This window comes from Anolis carolinensis, chromosome 1 (assembly GCF_035594765.1).
Source record: "Anolis carolinensis isolate JA03-04 chromosome 1, rAnoCar3.1.pri, whole genome shotgun sequence".
In the NCBI taxonomy this organism is placed as follows: Eukaryota; Metazoa; Chordata; class Lepidosauria; order Squamata; family Dactyloidae; genus Anolis; species Anolis carolinensis.
Window position 1 is genome coordinate 269,364,199 of NC_085841.1, and position 20,452 is coordinate 269,384,650.

At 42.2% G+C, this 20,452-nt stretch overlaps 1 protein-coding gene and 1 non-coding gene across 2 annotated transcripts; both read right to left on the reverse strand.

Moving 5' to 3' along the window:
* Positions 1–49: 49 nt before the first annotated feature.
* On the reverse strand, positions 50–19,833 carry ldha (lactate dehydrogenase A). The gene is made up of 8 exons (XM_003214746.3): positions 19,675–19,833; positions 8,144–8,278; positions 7,153–7,270; positions 5,068–5,241; positions 4,257–4,430; positions 2,937–3,054; positions 1,750–1,873; positions 50–788 (listed from the first exon to the last, which is right to left on the reverse strand). The coding sequence occupies exons 2-8, from the start codon at positions 8,267–8,269 to the stop codon at positions 624–626; spliced, it is 999 nt and encodes a 332-aa protein (XP_003214794.1). The 5' UTR covers positions 8,270–8,278; positions 19,675–19,833; the 3' UTR covers positions 50–623.
* mir5400 (microRNA mir-5400) lies at positions 12,466–12,561 on the reverse strand. The gene has a single exon (NR_130001.1). It is a non-coding gene; the product is annotated as a microRNA mir-5400 (primary transcript).
* Positions 19,834–20,452: the final 619 nt, after the last annotated feature.

The following is a 20,452-nucleotide window of genomic DNA, read 5'->3' on the forward strand; positions in this document are numbered from 1 at the left end:
CAATAGGCACAAAAGTTTGTGCTCAAATATAGGACAGACAAAACAGAAGTAACCGTTAATTATTTTATTGGTTGGGCTGGTACTACAGTTGGAAAATTGCATCAGTTGTAATTGTTGCATACAGAGGGTTTTGAGGGTTTTTTTCCTCTTTACATTTAAGACAACTAGACTACACAAGTGTCTCTGGAAAAGTATGCACAAAGATTTGATAAGCAGCAGTGCTGGGAAAATACTTTGGAGCTGCTCAGTAGGAGAATCAAGCTACCAGTAAGCAGAGAATATTGATTTGTATTTGTCTGTTTGATCACAAGATACTCTGGGTTTTTTCCCCTTGAGTTTTTGGAAGACTGGGGTGGTAACTTTAGATAAGGAAAGGTCAGGTGGTTTTATTCAGCAGTATTGGTTCAGTGCATGTTGGTGTTATTTTATCTCACCGCTCAGGACTGTTACACAGGAGCTGCAGGCTTCCTACTGGATAGGAAACAGTGTATGTGTAGTTTTAGCTCTGCACGTGTTTGTAGCTGAAACTCCATAAAGGAGTTGACCTATTTGGAAAGTGCAACAAAACAATCCACTAAGACCCATTCAACACTATTACGCAGTGACATGACAGGACGCCAGGTCTAAAATTGCAGCTCTTTCTGGATTCCCCAGAGTGTATCTGCACTCTTCCTCAATTTATCTTCCTCTTCACTCTTCAGAGTCATGTTCACAACATCTGTAATTCCAGAGAAGCCCAGGATACAAGGGACACTTAGGAAGACATCGTCTTTAATTCCATGCATGCCCTGGGAAAGAGAACAATGAAAATAATAAAATTATTTGCTGTTTGTTCTGCTTTTAGCTGGATTGTTAATTCAGAACAATAGTAGCCACACTTTCTCACACCTATAATGTCTTTAAAATAGTGCAGAGATTGGCAAGGATCCTTTAGTGTGCATCAGTAGCAGTGGCACCAGGAAGCGTGGGATTCATTTCCCTAGCAGCCTATCTCAGCTCTCCACGGGACTCCTTTGCTTCTGGCTCCAACTTTCTACTTAAGACTGTGAAATCAAGAAATCTTAGTAACAGATCTGCTTCTGTCAGTGGAACTATACCGCTGGATTCTTGTTAATAAAGTTGTACCCCGTTTTCTTTGTCTCTTAAAACTTACTTGGGTATCGAATATTTGTATAATGTATGCTGAAAAGGACTCGTAAGAGGAAGCTGACATAATGGCTAATCTGATTGATTCAAATGTATGTCATGACAGGAAGGATACTGAACGAATGGGAGGCACATCATAGCAATCCACCCACATATGGGTTATCCAGCCAGTTCTCAATGGAAACTGATTTCAGATTAAGCAAAAAAAATCACTGCTACTACAGCCAAGAAGATGTACAAAAACCTCTCTTAGGAAGAAGGCAGCAATTCAGATCGGTGAGTGCTAACAGCAGTAAAACTGCTTGAAAGGAAGGATATGTGTGAAATACTACCAGGGAAAGAGAAAAGTCAACAGATGCAAGTGAAAAGAACTATGGACTCCTTTCTTGGTAGCTGGCACAAGGGAATGACCCATGTGTAAGTGGATTGCTCTTCCAGCCATCCAACAATATGAATGCTGAGTATAGATGCTTAGTTCTTTAAAGCCCAACTACTATTGCATGAACCAACTTGTTCTATGAGAGAGAATCAATGGGACTGGAGCAGCCATGAGAATTCTTGTATAGTGGCTAAATAGTCAAACTTCAGGACATATTGCCTTACCTTGACCATTGTAGAAACTGGATGCACTCTTCGTAAATTCTTCATGATGGTTTCAGCAAGATCAGCCACAGAGAGTCCAATTGCCCAAGATGTATATCCCTTCAGCTTGATAACTTCATAAGCACTAAATGGATAATATTGTTTAAAAAAGAACTCTGTTAAGAAAAGCAGTGCCCAGATGTTTCCGAAATCAAGTCTGCTAAGGAACTGTGCTACCCTTGTGGCTTTTGATGAAAAGCCACAGTTCTAAGGCTGAAACCCTTAGAAAGGGAAGGGCACCCTCCACTTTGCTTTAGGGAGATTTTGTCCCTGGGGCATGATCTTCCAATTATTGCAAAACAAAAGAGGCGCTTTGAATGATCTTGGGGTCCAGCCTATAGCCCAAGAAATTATCACTCCTGTCATATTATTACTATATTTATGTGTATCCTGTCTTTCTACCTGTTTGGGGCATCTCTTGGCATCTATTCTGCTCAGGACAAAAAGTTAGATCTTTTTGTCCTTTTACTTTTAAAAAACAAAATGCCATAGAAACATTATACAAAGATAGAATTAATGAATAGGCACATTCAACAAGTAGCTAAATATCAGGGTTGTTGTATGTCTTTCGGGCTATGTGGCCATGTTCCAGAAGTATTCTCTCCTGACGTTTCGCCCACATCTATGGCAGGCATCCTCAAAGGTTGTGAGATATGGATAAACTAAGTAAGGAAAGGAAAGAATATATATCTGTGTAGAGTCCAGGGTGTGGAAAGAGTCCTTTGTCACTGGGAAGCCAGCATTAATGTTTCAGTTAATCACCCTAATTAGCATTGGAAAGGTTTTTGTCTCTTGCCTGGGGGCATCCTTCGTTCAGTCATTAGCTGTCCTCTGCCCTCAGAGTGTTGGTTCCCATCTACTGTTTTGATTTTAGAGTTTTGTAATATTGGTAGCCAGATTTTGTTCGTTTTCATGGTTTCTTCCTTTCTGTTGAAGTTGTCCATTGCTCTCCTCCCAAGAAGTAGACGTATCAGTATGTTAATATAAAGCACTGCTACTGATCAGTGGACTTAAGGATTCTGATTAATCTCAGCTATGTTAAGCGACCTACATAACATGATAATTGCTATAGCTGCATAATTGGATAGTTTGGCAAATACATTTGAGAAATGCAGGTTTGAAACACCCGGATGAATTTAAAATGTTACCTGTCTACCACCTGCTTGTGAACCTCTTTCCAGTTCTCACTGTCACCATCAGATCCCATGTCAGGATGTAAACCTTTCAGAGAGACACCAGCAACGTTCACACCACTCCAGACAGGCACTGAATAAAATGACAAGATTATCAGTGCAATTTAGGAAATTATCCTGCCATTCAGAATACAGATTTCATATACAGTATGGGTTTGGTTCCAGGATCCCCCACGAATACCAAAATCTGTAGATACTCTATTCCCAAGATATACATGGCAGAGGAAAATAGAACCCATATATCAAATGGCAAAATCAAGGTTTGCTTTTAGAACTTTTAAAAAATGTATTTTCGAGCCATGGATAGTTGACCCTAGATGCAGAACCTGTGGATACTGAGAGTCAACTATTCATGTTGAACAGAGACTTGCAATCACTAACAAGGGTCCCATACCAGGAGGGAAAGAGAGAGAGATTTAACCCCTTACTGTTACTGAGACAATGGTTATACACACTTGACACATCTGTATCAGATTATCTCTGAATCCCAGTTGCTGGGGAATTTTTACATTGTGACGTTAACTCTTCATTCTTCCTCTATCATATGCCTTTTCCAAAACAAAAAAGGGGGAGTGGAGAAGCGGCAAACCAACACTAAAAGCTTTTTTTTCACATCACTGCATTTGGTGCCCATCAGTTCCCACTAAGTATTCTAAGTACAACCTGATTGTGTGTATTAACTTTTAAATACAGGATGACGGAGAGTCAAAACAGAGACTTTAAAAAAATAGCACATCACAGGGCAGCAATATTCATAAATGAGAAGATATATTCTGAACTCCTCTGTTAAGAGTAAAGGGCAGCATTCAGCACAGCAGGATCTGGTCTTCTTGGATTTCAGAGTTGACCTTTTCTGAACAGACCTTCCCAAGTCAAATATAGATCATCTAGTGTTACCTTCATGAAGCAGGAAAGGCTAAGCTGACTTTCATACTGATAGAGCAACATTGAGAAGCTTCCCCTTGTCTCTGCCCAACACTAATACCGTAAGTCTGAAGTCAAAGAGCTGAGTTTGGTTAAAGGAAATGTCCCAGCCACTTTTCTCTTTTACCAAGCAGCCAGTTATCTCAGTACATTAAACTACACTTTCCTCTACATACTTCTGCCCACCTCCCAAGAATACAAAAGGAGATTGTGTCTGTGGTGATGAGAGTTGCAATCCAACACATCTACAGGATGCCAAGATTTGGCGAGTTTCCTTAAAACATAGCTAAATGATTTTCACTATCTGATAGAAAAAAAGTTTTTAGGCAATGAACAGGTTTCTGTGCTTACCGCTGGAGTCTCCGTGCTCCCCAACAATCCAGCCATGGCAGCTGAGAGGGTGGATCCCCAGCCTTTCACCCATCAGGTGGCGGAAACGGGCAGAGTCTAGATTGCAGCCACTTCCAATAACACGGTGCTTAGGGAATCCACTGATCTTCCATGCCACATAGGTCAGAATATCCACTGTTAAAGGGACAGAAAAACTACTTCGTGAGAAATTAGCAGCCTCAATGAATTGAATCAAGAGTGTGCTGACACTTATCCACATCCAAAAAATATGGTTTTTTCTAAGCATTTTCTAGGTTCTATGATATGCTTCCACCAGCCTGATCATAGTCATGCTGCAGGATCTAGAAATGCCAGAGAAGTATTATCTCAAACATTTTCTAGGTCCTCCAGCACAATTCTATGCCAGAACTGGAAGATCTAGAAATGCTAGAGAGAGATTTATATGTTCTTTAGTGTGATTCTATGGTATGGTTCCACTGGAAGCCAATTCATTTCAATAGGGATCACTATTAACTGCAGTTTCACATTTCCATGCTAAGTCCAGAAATGTATTCCATGTAGATACAGGAGCTGTACTGTACTGAAAGAATACGCTTACCCTCCAGAGAGAGAAAGGGCTTGGAAGTATACATGACCTACCAAAAGTTCACCTCCAATGCACAGAAGCAAGATTGTGGCCCCTCCCCATTTTCCCTGAAATTGTACTTCAGAATTCCCTGGTTTCCTTCCACAGAGAAAAACCTGTTCCTTGTGCTCAGCACCAGGAGGACCAACAGCAATCTAGACGCAGACATATTAGGAGATGACAAACCTGGGTTGGAAACAACAAGAAGCTTGCAGTCAGGGCTGTACTTGACAATATTGGGAATGATGAATTTGAAGATGTTCACATTGCGCTGAACCAGGTTGAGGCGAGATTCGCCTTCTTGCTGGCGTGCTCCAGCGGTGATGATGACCAGCTTGGAGTGTGCAGTCACAGCATAATCTGCCAACAGAGAGAAGGGGAGAGGATATATTGCATTTAGTCAAAACGACATTCAACAATATGGTTGTGGTCAAGATGAAGCATCATGGAGGAAGATAGGAACAGCCCTATAGGGAAAGACAGATGTATAAGGTCACCGAGAGACTACAGATTCTAGGAATCTGTGTGCTAGGAAACTACTTGAGGTGAACTGGAACCCTACATAGAGTTTCCCTACAGTACACATATTTCCAAGCATTTATTTTATCCTCTAAGGTGGCTAGAAACTACTTTCCAAATCATATCAAAATTCCTAATAGTTCACTGTATGTTTCCATCCTAAAAATTGCTGCTTACACAGAAACACTAATACATGGAGACAAAGAAGCACTACTGTCACTTCAGACAGACACTCCTGCAACAGTTTTTGTGTATGGAAACATGACAATTTAATAGCCCTGTTTTCAAACATAGCCAAGAGGACACATATTCAGGTATGTTTGTGCAAATTTCAGCTTGTTACAGAGACACAGCTTTCAGCAGTATTACACTGGAAAGAGAATTAAAAGGCTAGCCATGACGTACACCTTTCTGGTTTGATTTGAATACAGAGAAAAGGAGGCAAATATATTTGGCAAAGTCACTCAAAGTTATTTTATCATAGTGTCAATTACAATTATATAAGTAGAGGTATGGATAGAAAATAAAACAAAGAGAAGCTCCATCAGGCAGCATTTTCAGCCAGATTTTCTCTATAATACAACTCCCTTCTTTTTGCTTGTGTAGCTTTTCCAGAACGATGGCAATTGATTCACACTGGCCATAAATTTAAGTAGTTTATCAGTGCCCTGCTACATTTCAAATATATTACAATTTTAAATATAACATAGGTGAATTTCTGTTGTTTAATTAAAAATCATAGACCGGGTGCTGGCTAAGATCTAAAACCAATTATTTGTTCCAAATATTGTTTGTTTATTTATTTTATTTATATCACTTTTCTCACCCCTAGGGGGACTCAAAGCAGTTTAACAATATAGTAAATGGCAAAGATTTAATGCCTCACAACCATATAAAAGAAAAGCTACATATAGGTCTAAAATCAATACATATAGCCATAAATAGGATAATTAAAAATGAGACAAGGCCCCACTGAATCAATGGAAAATTGGTAAATTAACACTTTAGTTCCATTGGTTCAGGCTTAAATCAGCTTTCAAGCACCTCATTTGGACTGTATCTGATATCACTCTTAACTGCTATGACTCTATCCTTAAGAAAACCTGGATTTGTAGTTTAGTGAGATACTCAGAATTCTCCCTGACAGAAGATGGTCTACTCATCTTACTTAAAACAATCTAGTAGAGAATTCTAAATTCCTAAACCAAACTACAGCAGGTCCTCCAAATTTGCTGGGCTTAGGAGCACAGGACTCCCCACAAAGTGGAAAAATAGTGAAGAAAAGAAGCACTATTTTACTTTTCAATGAATCTCTAAATTCTCCAGTGTGACTCTATAGTCAACCTCCACCAGACATTGACCTTAGAATAACACTGGAGGACCTAAAGATTCCTAAAGAGAACATATTAATCCAATTAGTGAATAATCAAATCTGTAAAAGGAATGCCTGAAAATGTGAAGGAATGACTATACCAATCCCAGTATTCCATAAAATGGAACACATAACTGTTAAAAGTGCTAGAACACTTATGACTATGTAATGTATTATTGCCTTACATACTGAACACTCGTTATGCAGGCAAGTTCAAGCAACAACACCCCCAGGGACCATTATGGAAGAAACGAATAATTTTGGTTTCAATATAAAGAAGGGTTTCTGTCTTCCAGGGGAAGTGGGACTGAATGTTGCTGCTTTATGACTGCAACTAGAGTCTGAATTAAATTGCCAGGGCAGAAGGAAGACATTTTTACCTTTGCCAGAGACAATCTTTGGTGTCTTGAGAAAGAGGCTGCCATGTTGGAGGTCCAACATCTCTCCCCTCAGCTTGTCCTCTATGACATCAACAAGGGCAAGTTCATCAGCCAAGTCCTACAAAATGTCAGAAGTAATAAGAGAATGTCAAGTTCACCAACGTCTGTTGATATGAATCTTGTGGCTTTAACAAGTTGTAGAACCCAGGAGCACCCATGTCAAATGCAGGTAAGCATTCTTCCAACAGCAATCTATCAATCGGCTGCACAAGTCTTCTGTTTCTGCAGTTCTAGACAGGCAGCAATTTCTCAAAGACACTGGTGTCTCACGATGCAACTGGAGGCTTATTGCTGTGTTATCATACATGGCTGATAGATTGTGTTTGGTGTGATGGATCGCACCTGGTTGACAAGTCACTGCAATACAAGCATGTTCTGACTCCACACAGTTTAGTGATACAGAATTTGTGTTTAGAATAGAATTATAGTTCAGAATTTGTATCTATACATATATTTACACACATATATTTATCTGTGCAAACACATTTGCCTATGAAAGGTCACTAATTGAGTTTCATAAAGATGTCATCAGAGTGAAATGTAATGATATATATGTGAATATGTATGTGGATACTAAATGTTGTAACAGTGTTTAGATCCCCTAGTAACAGAACTTGTTCATCTATTTTACCAGAAATAATCTCAAAACATGTCTCCTTAATGTTACGCTCTACTGACTGCTATCCTTCCTAAATATCTCGTAGGGTCCGAAGATGCATTTTTCTAGGACAAAACTTTCTCAGCTTGGTTGCCAGATATTTTGATCTACAACTTTTCCCAGCCCTGAAAAGTGTAGTCTAACACATCTGGAAGTTGTCAGATTAACAGCTGAGCAATGGATTGTATAAAAGAGCTAGACGTGTAACCGACTTTAACAGACACTAAAGTATAGTCACTGCGCCTGTCAACAAATGATGCAAAATCTACCTACCTTCATCAAAATGCTCATGGCACAAGCCATGCCAACTGCACCAACCCCAACAACAGTGATCTTGTTGTGGGCATGGGCATGTTCTTCCTTGTGAACATTTGCAATCAGCTTTTCCTTGAGAGACATCTTGTAGCACTAAGAAAGAAGAAAAACATTTAATTAACAAAATATAATCAATATTCCATTTTTCTCCCGAATGTAAATGTATCCGCTTGCTTCAATTTGTTTACACTGTCTATTTCTAATAGCCTCCCCATCATTTTGATAAGTCATTGCATGCCCCTTGGCAAAGAATTTATTGAGAAAATTTAAAACTTTCATTTTGCAGGGTTTTATTTTTATCTCAACACTGAGGCTCCATTGTTTTTGCAAACAATGTGAATGTAAGAAGCCTACAAGCTTCAAGTTAGGGCTGTAAACCTGCCACAAATCAATGGATGTTGCATCCAACTGTCCCATTCATCTCATCAGTCTTCAAAACAGATGAATCTAGATTAAACTGTTTGAATCACCAGGACAAGCTCGGTGAATTAGCTCCCCAACAATTTCAGCAGGAATTGAACCACCAGTAGTTTGTTGCTACCATTTCAACAGGAATGAAAACTCAATCAGTGCAATCTGGACTAATGCCTGCACATTATTTTTCTGTGAACATGAAGACATTAAATACTCAAGATGAAAACGGAGGTTTCCAAGAAATTGAGAGATAATGTGTGCTTTCAAGACTGGCTTCTATTTTAGCATTAGCTATATACTCAGGGTTGCACAGGTTAAGGATTTTCTAATGCTAATTATTAGAAAAAGTAATTGTTAATGAGGTTAATGAGTGTTTTCCATTGTTTCAGTTGTTCTATTTCAGTGCAGGCATCCTTATATTATTTGGGGGGCTTTAAATTGTATGCTTTTGAAAATGTAATACAAAATTGGGGGGGGGGGATGTTGTCTATCATGTTGCTTGATTGTAACTCCTATCAGCCCAAGACCTGGTCAGCCTGCAATTCTCACCAGTTCCAGATCTGACCAGCTACAATTCCCATCAGTCCCACATCTGGCTGGGCTGCAACTCACAGCTTTCCTTACTGGTCAGAGGTCTCAGCCTTTTTGTTGAGCTGCAACTCCCATCAGCCCCAGTCTGCCTAGCAAAAGGGTTACGATGGTGGGAGATATAGCCTGGTAAGACGACTGAGCTGATTTGGAGGATAGAGACTCTTGGTTGTGGGTGGGAATGACATGGGCCTCTGGATAGAGCTGGATTCCAATTACCATCATCCTCTATCAGAGCCCCTCAAACCCTATCAATATTTTAAGTTGAGTGATGAAAGGTATGTGTCCCAAGTTTGGTTCAGATCCATCTGAACATAGCTCTCTGGATGTGGCTAGACTACAACTCCCATCATCCTCTACCTGCCTTCCCTCCCCAGAGTCACTGTTGACTTTATGAAGGGTGTGCGTATCAAGTTTGGTTCAGAGTCATCAAACCATGTTCAAACATACATACATACTTTGACTTTTATAATGAGCTTTCATGGCTATAAACCCACTTCTTCAGCAGCAGTTGAGAGAGAGATTAATGTGTGCTGCCTTTGAAGAATTGAGTTTTTTATCCACAGAAATGTGTACTAAAACAAAAACCAGCTAGTTCATTTCTCTCTCCCCCCCCCCCCCCCACACAATTTCTTCCTTTTTCTGCTGCAAGAGACAACATAACACAACAAAGTCGCTTGCTAGTTTGGTTCAGTGCAAATGTAAAGACAAAGTCTAGCCTGTGATTAAGAAACTCAAGGGCACAAAATGATAAAAATAAAAAGTAGCAAAAGCAATCTATGGTTCAACTCTGATAAAATGCACTGCTCAGGTGTGGATCACATAACTGACACGGTGCACACAGATTGCCCAGAGTTAAAGTCCATAGTTCTGCAGAGTTATAAAGTCAGCCACATTTCATGGTATGATCCAAGGAAACCTTGCCCAGGATATTAACTCTGCTGCAACAGCAACTTGGATATTAATTAACCCATCAAAGCATTTTCATGTTTTCATATATCTATCAATGGATGCTAATGGCAGCTCTTTTATTAGGTTACTTTGATGCATCACTACAAAAAAATCGGCAAAGTATAGGGCCTAGTGCAATAGGCTTTCTGTTCTCTTCATTCTTTTAAAAAAAGCAAACAAACATTAGTGCTTTTCATTGGCATCATGATGATATATTCCAAGGAAATAAACAAAATATTGGAATATTCATCACACAGATAACTGTGAACATGATACCAGTGACTGCATGTTTGTCCTCCCAGAAACCTGATTCTAATGGACCCGTTTCATTTGTTTAGCATATACTGCCTTGTGAAGCCTTGGTCCTAAACAACCACTTATAAGTACTTAAAGTAAATAAATGGAAAAGAAGGAATTTCCTTCTAATATTTCAGTGTCAATTTTGTCAGCCTACCCAGCCCTGGGTGGATTAATGCTAAACGAGGGACATCAGAACAGATTTGCATTGTCCTAAGGCCTGTTCAGACAGGCCCTATATTCCAGGATCTGATCCCAGGTTTTCTTCTTTAAACTGGATTATATGAGTCTGCACTGCCAGATAATCTGGGATCAGATCCTGGGATATAGGGCCTGTCTGGAAGGGCCCTTGTCTGACGTGCCTAATTTGATTTCTGTTGAAGTCTTAAGTGCAATTGAACAGCTTTACTTCATAATTCTCTGGTGCTGTTCTGGCTTGCAAACATCAAGGATTGTCCCATGACTCCTCTTAAACCTACGGCACAGAAATCAGTGCTAAGAGCTTCAACCTCATGGTGCCCAAGAAAATGAGCTGAACAATATATGTTATCTAAAACAGGGGGGATTGTAATGGGGGGGGGGCACAAAGGGAATTACTAGCCCACTAAGAGACATGGGGGAACACCCACCACCATGCACTTTATAAAAATGCACCTCAAATGCCCTCTGGGGCAGAACAGGGCAATTTCCCCATGTTTTAAGGCCCAATGAAGACTTTTTTTTTCAAAAAAAAAAAAAAAAGAAGTGGTGGTAAGTCACTTCTGGTTTATTTGTGGGTTTTTTTTTTAAAAAAGATCTTTTCTGTGTCTCAATGTTGGGAATAAAATGTTGTGCCTTACACACCATTACTAGCATTTTGGGGTGCTGAAACAGCAAAACTTTTATTGAATGGCTTGCTTTTCATGTGTGATTACACAATTACTTAAAGGCAATATCATTTCAGTTATTAAAAAGCATGCTTTGGAAAAAACTGACAAGTACACTTATCTATCCAACTTTTGATAACTAAACTAGAGAAGCTGCAACAACAGAAACATAAGCTGGAGATGTAAGGTTTGATCTGAAAACTGGCAGTGTGAAAGATGGAAACCCCAAGGCATGTCCAAGGCTGAAACAGGATGTCCTGTTGAGTCAAGATATTAGGACTCTCTAGAAAGGAAGCACTGACGAGTTATCAGGAAAACATAAGGTTGGGTGGTGCCAATGGGAGGTGAGAGTATGTGTGTGTGTGGAGGGGGGTGCCTACTAATACAGGGACACAAGGGGTTATGAACTATAAAATTAAGACAAAAATGTATAGCAGCAGACTGATGGGTACAAGGCATAGAAACATAGGGAGATGATGCTGGAATTGAAGGCTTCAGCAACATGAAAGTGGAAACAATGTGCCAGTTTGCTCTGAATCAGGATCCAAATCATAGCACTCTCAACCAAAAATAGGTGTAACAAACACGGGTCCTTTTACACTACATAATTATAAAACTATGATCCCTTCTTAACTTCCATGGTAGTATGGCATGGAATCCTGGTATCTGTAGTTTAGAAAAACACTACAGCTTTATATACCCTGCGTGACAGGGCCCAGAGTCTGTAGAAGCAGCTGTGGATACAATCTACCATGTATTGAATATTATGTGTCTTCTGTAAAACAAACGATGTATAACAAATGTATTGAATTATGATAAAATAAATTTAAAAAAGGAAAAAAAGCAGCTGTGGATGTGCATGCTGAAACATCAACAGAGACAGAGGCTCAGGTGACACTGAAATCATTCTTCTTTCATTCATGACTAACATTTAGGAGAACATAAGATGACATATCATACACTGATTTATCAAAGACTACTGGCTTAAATTACAGCAGTTCTCATAGTCAGGATTCTCATGCACACCGCAGCCCCATAACTGCAGGAAGAATCGAGCATGGAATGATCTGCAATCCCTACATATGTGACAAGGGCACCCACACTGCACTGCCACATGTTGATACCTTGTTTTTTATTCTATGCTACAGTTTTGAGGACGTGTAGTTTAATGAGGTGCTTAGCGTTCTTTCCTGCAGAGTGCTAATGCTCAGGAGAATGGACTAGAGCTCTGCAGGAGATGATTCCAACCACCTCATCCAAGTAGAAATCCTAAAATTCTGTAGGATGGAGCCATGACAGTATCAAATTTCTACAACTGTGCAAATGCACTCATTTGTCTCCATTAAAAAAGGGGTAATCACAGCAGTTTGACCACGGAACAACTGGTTAGTCATGTATGTGCATGTTCCTTCAAGTTGCCCATCAACTTGTGACAGCCCCATTAATTTTATGGGGTTTTCTTAGGCAAGGAATGCTCAATTTTGAAAAATCCTTCTTCTGAAATATAGCCTACAGCACTTGGTATAGGCTAACCAGGGCTAACTCTGTTTAGTTTTCATGCTCAAACAGAATCTGGGGCCTTTTGCATATTTGAGCAGGCTTGAGCAGTCTCATTCTGTACACAAATCAACATACTGCCATGACATGAGGCCAACTCCAAATTTGGAAACTCTGGATATATTAATTGAAGGAACCTAAATTCTAACCCTTCCTAGTTTGGGATTAATAAGTATGTGGAAAATTTGTAGCACTGGGTGGATTTTGCAAAAAAAAAATCCCTTATGACTAACATGCAGATTGAAGTGTGACAGTCAAACTCCTTTTAGGCCACTTGCTTACCCAAATATAAAAACTACATGACATACCATAAAGGTGTATTTTAAAGCAAATGGTATATGAATTATTTAGGAATTTTTCTGTAAGATTTAAGTATTTTTTTTTAAAAAAAAGATAATAGAGAAGAAGATATTTTATTGTAGATGACTCACACCAGCTATACTAAAGGTCTTTTTTTATTATCTCTTCCAGTAAGAGGCTGAATTAATATTAGTGCAATTCAGAACTAGTCAGTAGAGACAAATACATGACTCACCAGTAGGCTCCAAAAAGACTTTACAGAATTGTACATTCTTCATCTGATTCACAATTTTACGAGATCAGGCACCTGGCGTTTTGAGAGATCATATTTCTAATCCTCCTGTGATCTGGGGTCTAAATCCAAATGTTAGCCCCAATAGACCCATTAATATGAACAGCAACTTGGTAAAGCAGCCTTTATGCAAGCTCTATTAATTTAATTGGTTAACTCTATTTTGGACTAACAACTGGATTTAAGTCTGAGAATGCATCTTCCCTATACCCTGGATTCAACAAAGCAGGATTTCCCCACTTTAATTTAATTTAATTGTGGCAGCATATTTAAAAAAACCCAGGAGACTCTAAATGTTCTGCTCATCTACAGTAGTCAAGAACCATGATAGTGCCTCCTCCCTGTTCCAACATAGCTAGATTAATAGAAATAAGACTAAGAAACCCCAGCTGCATTCCAAATAAAAGATCCGGATGATAGTGGATTTTTGGCATCCCTCCTCCAATATTATGCAACAGGGGTGGGCAGCATACCATTCCCATGTGCTCTCCTGATATTATTACTGTTGTGTAGCTAATTTTTTAATTTATCATGCAGTATAGTAGCCAGATTCAGGCTAAAATCGCAAAACTTCAGTGTAAATTCCTAATCCAAATGATGAAGCTCACTGAATGACCTTAGGCAAGTCATTCTCTCTTAAGATAAAATAGGATGGCAACCTGACGCATGAGGCAATCTTCCCTGGGCTCCTAAAAGAAGTGGGCAGGGCAGTTCCCACCCCCAAAGACCAGACTGAGCTGCACCATCTTCCAAGACTGGATGAGGCTAGAAGTCCTCTCTTTGTCCTGAAAACAAAAGCAGGTAGGGATTGGATTTGAATGCTCTGAAATCATATAGAGGTGATACCGGAATTAAGTGAAGCTTTAGCAGCAGGAAAATTGATGTGTGCCACTTTGCTCTGAATTAATTTTCAAATCTATAATACACTTTAACAGGCTTCCAGAATGTAATGACCATATCTTTTTAATTCTCTCTTTTTGCACACCCCACCTTAAGAGGAAGGATATGGCAAAGATACAATTAACTATTATTCAGAAATTGGCTCCCTTGTCCATCTATTTCTCTGTGGAGTGTATAATTTGTCACTGGTGAAGGTAAAGCTGGGAATAAATGCAACTTTGTACATCATTTCTGCAATCACAGGAAACTCAAGTGTGGTGCAATTTGGTGACTGTTGCTTTTTAAATGTAAGATACTGCAACAATTTCTCCAAAGCCACACCCTTACTAAAGACTTCCTTTGTATCGAAGTCATTCTTCCCATAACTGTACATCCAGGGTGATAGCACTAGAGTCTGGATTTCAGTTTGTAAAGCAGCAAGCTTCTACTAGCCTCTGGGGACAAAGTCACATGGACTGGTTCAAGCACACAACTCCTGACCCATAGCAGGCACATAACTGGATTGCAAAGGGTGTTGTCTGTCCTGTCCACAGAAATCCATCTGAACTGGAATCCAACATTTATGCATGGAAAACAGAACACAATCCACATTTACAGGGCCCTGTTACTATGGGGATGCCAGCAGGGATTTCAGCCACAGCAGGGCAAAAGTAAACTAAATGGTAAGCAGGAGTCATCGCATTATCACTTCTCCACATACATGAATCCACCCACTCACTGCCTCAAGGTTAATTCAGTCAGTGACTGCATCTGTACTGGCAACCATGTCAGTTTTTTCTATGTCTGTTTCTGTGTCCAGCCAACGACATCTGCATCATGACATGAATATGAATCATATTTGTGGGGCATTAGCCCTGAGGCCACAGCAATGCAAGGAGTAAGAGCCAACACTGAGCTCACTTCAAATTTCTAATTTTCCATCTTGGAAAAAAAAAATCATCTTTCTCAGCTAAACTCACAGGACATTATCTTAATACAGTGTCTCTCCCTGCCTGGCCCACCTTTCAGGGCGGTAGCAAGGGCAAAGTCAGTGAATCCACTGAAGAAAAGATGGGATATGGCTGTGAATCAGTACACTACCTTGTAATGAATAAGTGGCGAGCTACAAAAGAAGTTCCAATACTTCCCTGACCTCTTTGCAGGACAACCAACATTAACAGTGCTAAAATGACCCCTTGTTAGTCCCTAACTAGAGTAAATCCATTGAGTCAATGGATCTACTCAAGTCAGGGAACTAAGAATTGGCTTCAGCCCACTGTTACATAGAGAAGGTTGTTCTTTGAGCAAAGTGCTATCACCATACTCAAAATTGTAAGGTTCTCTCACACCACAAAATTATAGCATTATGATTTCACTTTAATTGCCAAGGCTTCATTCCATGGAACCCATGGATTTGTAATTGAGGGAGGAATCCTTGGAATGTTCTGCCAGAGAGTTCTAGTGCCTCATCAAACAACAAAACCCGATTCCATTGGATGCAACCATGGCAGGGTGAGACTTTTACACATACTTTATAGCAAACTCATGAGACTCCAAATCATCAGATCTTCTCAACACAAGACATTCCTCAACCGCAAAATCTCTGGGTTCCACAAGAATATGCCCCAGAGTCCAAGCTACAGTTGTGCAATGTGAAAGCAATGAGGAGCATCGTCCAGGGATTCAGCTGGCTTCCTCTGAAATGCACCATCAAATGGGCAGCACAAGCCTGTAGCAAGTCCAATTCTGCCTCTCCTTAGAGAAGGATTTATCATTAGGAGGCGTGGGGGGGGGGGGGGGGAGGAGCACCCTTCTTGAGACTCTGCCAGGTTTTGTTACTGTGTGCCTTAAAATCCATTTACAACTTACGGCGGCCCCATCTTGAGGTTTTCTGGGGATGGGGTGTGTGGCTTGTCCAGAATCACTCAGCGTTTTGTGTGTTTGGTTGTAGTTGAGTCACATTTAAAACACGATTTAAGAGCCTACAGTTCCAAAGTGCAGCTACACCAGGCATGGGCAAACTTGGACCCTCTAGGGGGGGTTTTAAACTTAAACTCTCACAATTCCTAGCAGGCATTGTGGGAATTGAAGTTCAAAACACCTGGAGGGCCCAAGTTCGGCCTTGCCCAAACTACACCGTAGAATTGATAAAACTTGAACTGCCATGCCTCAATGCTGTGGAATCCTGGGAGCTGTGTTGTTTCACAAACAGGGGTTGCGGTGGCACAACGGGTTGAACTGTTGAATCTGCTGACCTAAAGGTTGGCAGTTCAAGGCCATGGGTTGGGGTGAGCTCCCGCTGTTAGCCCTAGCTCCTGCCAACCTAACAGTTCAAAAACATGCAAATGTGAGTAGACCAATAAGTACCGCCCATATAGCCATGCCGGCAGCATGACCAGGTGTCTATAGACAACAGACTCCTCAACTTGGAAATGGAACAAGAGCACCTCCCCATGGCCAGAGTTGAGCACTACCTCCAGAAATCTGGAGATTAAATGGGAAGCCTTTACCTTTGTTCTGTGTATTTGTATGTCATTGTTATTCCACTGTATTAAAGGCATTTATGTTTGCCTATTTGTGTATGTTGTGGTCCGCTCTGAGTCCCCTCGGGGAGATAGAGAAAAATATAAATAAAGTGTATTACTACCACTACTACTACTACTACTACTACTACTACATTGTGTTGTCAAAGATTTTCATGGCTGGAATCACTGGATTGCTGTTAGTCTGTATGGCCATGTTTCAGAAGCATTCTCTCCTGACGTTTCACCCACATCTACGGCAGGCATCCTCAGAGGTTGTGAGTTCTGTTGGAAACTAGGCAAGAGTTTATATATCTGTGGAATGTCCAGTTTGGGAGAAAGAACTCTTGTCTGTTTGAGGCAAGTGTGAATTTTGCAATTGGCCAGCTTAGCATTTCATGGCTTTTCAGCTTCAAGGTCCGGCTGCTTCCTGCCTGTGGGAATCCTTTGTTGGGAGGTGCTAGCTGCCTCTGATTGTTTCCTGTCTGGAATTCCTGTTTCTGAGTGTTGATTTTTATTTATTGTCCTGATTTTAGTGTTTTTTAAATACTGGTAGCATAATTTGTTCATTTTCACAGATTCCTCCTTTTTGTTGAAATTGTCCACCTGCTTGTGGATTTCAATGGCTTCTTTGTGTAGTCTGGCATGGTAGCTGTGAGAGTGGTCCAGCATTTCTGTGTTCTCAAATAGTATACTGTGTCCAGGTTGGCTCATCAAGTGCTCTGCTATGGCTAACTTCTTTGGTGGGATTAGTCTGCAGTGCCTTTCATGTTCCTTGTTCCACAGATATATAAACCCCAATTGCCTAGTTTCTAACAGATCTCACAACCTCTCCAGATGCATTTCATAGATGCAGGTGAAATGTCAGGAAAGTCAAAGGCTTTCATGGCTGGAATCACTGGGTTGCCGTGAGTTTTCCGAGCTGTATGGCCATGTCAGGGAAGAATGCTTCTGGAACATGGCCATGCAACCCGGAAAATTCACAGCAACCCATTATGGGAACTGAAGTCCAAAACACCTGGAGGGCCCAAGTTTGCCCATGCCTGATCTACACTGTAGAATTGATACAGATTGAACTGACAGGGCTCAGTGCTGTGGCATCCTTCTCTGCCAAGGAGCAGCTTAAAGAGCTGGGCATGTTTAGCCTGCAGAAGAGAAGGCTGAGAGGAGACATGACAGCCATGTATAAATATGTGAAGGAAAGTCATAGGGAGGAGGGAACAAGCTTGTTTTCTGCTGCCCTGGAAACTAGGACACAGAACAATGGCTTTAAACTACAGGGAAGGAGATTCCATCTGAACATTAGGAAGAACTTCCTAACTGTGAGTGCTGTTCAGCAGTGGAACTCTCTGCCCTGGAGTGTGGTTCTTGGAGGCTCCTTCTTTCGAGGCTTTAAAGAAGAGACTGGATGTCCATTGAATGGTGCTTTGAATGCAATTTTCCTGCTTCTTGGCAGAAAGGGATTGACTGTATGGTCCATGAGGTCTCTTCCAACTCTGTGATTCTAGGGCTCAATGCTGTGGAATCCTGGGGGCTGTGTGGTTTCACAAGCTCTTTTGCCTTCTCTGTCACCGAGTGCAAGTGCCTCACGACAGCTCCCAGGATCCCACAGCCTTGAGCCATGGCAATGCAAGTGTTTTTTTCCCGTGTCAGAAGCTTCTGGAGTGAGAGAATTGGCAGTCTGCAAGGACATTGCCCAGGGGACGCCCGGATGTTTTGATGTTTTTACCATCCTTGTGGGAGGCTTCTCTCATGTCCCCGCATGGAGCAGGAGCTGACAGAGGGAGTTTATCCACGCTCTCCCCAGGTGGGATTCGAACCTGCAACCTACAGGTCAGCAACCCAACCTTCAAGTCACGAGGCTTTTATCCCCTAGGCCACCGGAGGCTCCAGTGCAAGTGGTGTGAAACTGCCTTCCTTCCTTCCTTCCTTCCTTCCTTCCCCAGTGTAGGCGCAGTCCTGGCCATGGCCACGAAGGCGCGCGTGGGGCGCAGTCACGTCCCGTGGCTCCTCTTCCGCCTCGCGCTCCAGCCAGCTCCGCATTCCCCTCCCTGGCCGAAAGGGGGCGCTGCTGGGCCAAGGAAGTTTCTCCCGGGTAGAAGCGCCAGCGGGTGAGGCAGAGACTGGGGATTCGGGGGGGGGGGGGGGGGGGCTCCTAATGCAAAGCGTGTTCGGGGCTGGGATCTCAAAGCTTTTGAGGGTTTTGGAGTGCTGCTTTCTCAAAACAAAGCATCTAGGTCGGGCGAGGCTTCCCTCCCTGATTAAGAGTGCAGCGACCCCACTCTTTTTCCCCACTGAAGAACCCACTCGATCCCAGCAGCAATAGATCCCGGCAGGACCTTAAAAGGGGAAGGGGCTTTCTTCTTTCCTCCGTCCCTGGTTCGCAGCCCTCCCGACCCCGACGTGGACCGGGCAGCTGCTTCCTTCTCCGGTTACATAACCGCTTTCATAAAAAAAAGAGAGAGAAGCCCAGGAATGGCAAGGCAAGAAGTTTGAAGAAGTGCGGACCTATCTATCCCTCAACAGGTGATACCAGAGGTTGGAATCAACCGATTACTTTGCCTCGGAGGGAAAGGAGGAGGCTCAGCAGGAGTGTCATTCTGCCCGCCTGCGTGCGGAACGGCATGCCTCCTTCTTCCCACGAGGATTGCGTGTCTCTCTTCCGCCGCTTTTGCGCTGTATGCAGAATGAACGCGCGCCTTTTGCCACCTCTGGAAACACAGGAGTTTGTACTTCTGCACGGCCTTCCTCGCCAAGGAATGCTGCTGCCTCCCCCGACTAGAACACCCCACCAAGTCCATAATGCCAGGGCGCGGCCCTTACCTGGTTGCCAAAGCTTCTGCTTCCTCTGTTTCCCGCTGCAGCACCGCGAGGGGCAGGGAGGCGGGCGGGCGCTTTAATAGGGACCCCTCCCGTGACGTCAGAGGAGGGGGCGGGGCTTGCCTGGCCGAAATGGCTAGCCTGGGACGTGCCTGCCCACACGTCTGGGGCAAAGACAGGGAGCGAGAGAGAGAGAGAGAGAGAGTCGGCGCCTGGCAGTCAGGAGGCTCCGAAAGGCCCGGATGGACTCCCAGCAGAGTGCCCCCCCCTCAGAAAAACTGGGGCTCCACCGCGGGACCCTACTTTTGCTGCTTGGGAATCAAGCCTCTAGGGGCGGTGCTTTATGCAAAACGGAGGTCAAAAGAGGTTAAAAAGGCAGCCCTGCATGTTGTAAAAACCTAAACCGGCACACATAGGGATAAAAGTGGCTTCTGGTTGCTTGAGTTAGTATGAAAAATAGGCCTCATGCCCTTTCCTTTTCCTCCTCAGCCGCTTAAGCGAGGAGAAGATGCAATTATTTTGGGAAAGTGTGGTGGGAAAGAAGGCAAAAGCTGTGTTGTCGAAGGCTTTCATGGCCGGGATCACAGGGTTGTTGTATGTCTTTCGGGCTGTGTGGCCATATTCCAGAAGTATTCTCTCCTGACGTTTCGCCCACATCTATGGCAGGCATCCTCAGAGGTTGTGAGGTATGGCAAAAGCTGTTAGCGGGGGTTAATATCCCACCACAGGAGGTATGGGCAAACTTGGGCCCTCCCTCCCTCCTTCCAGGTGTTTTGGACTG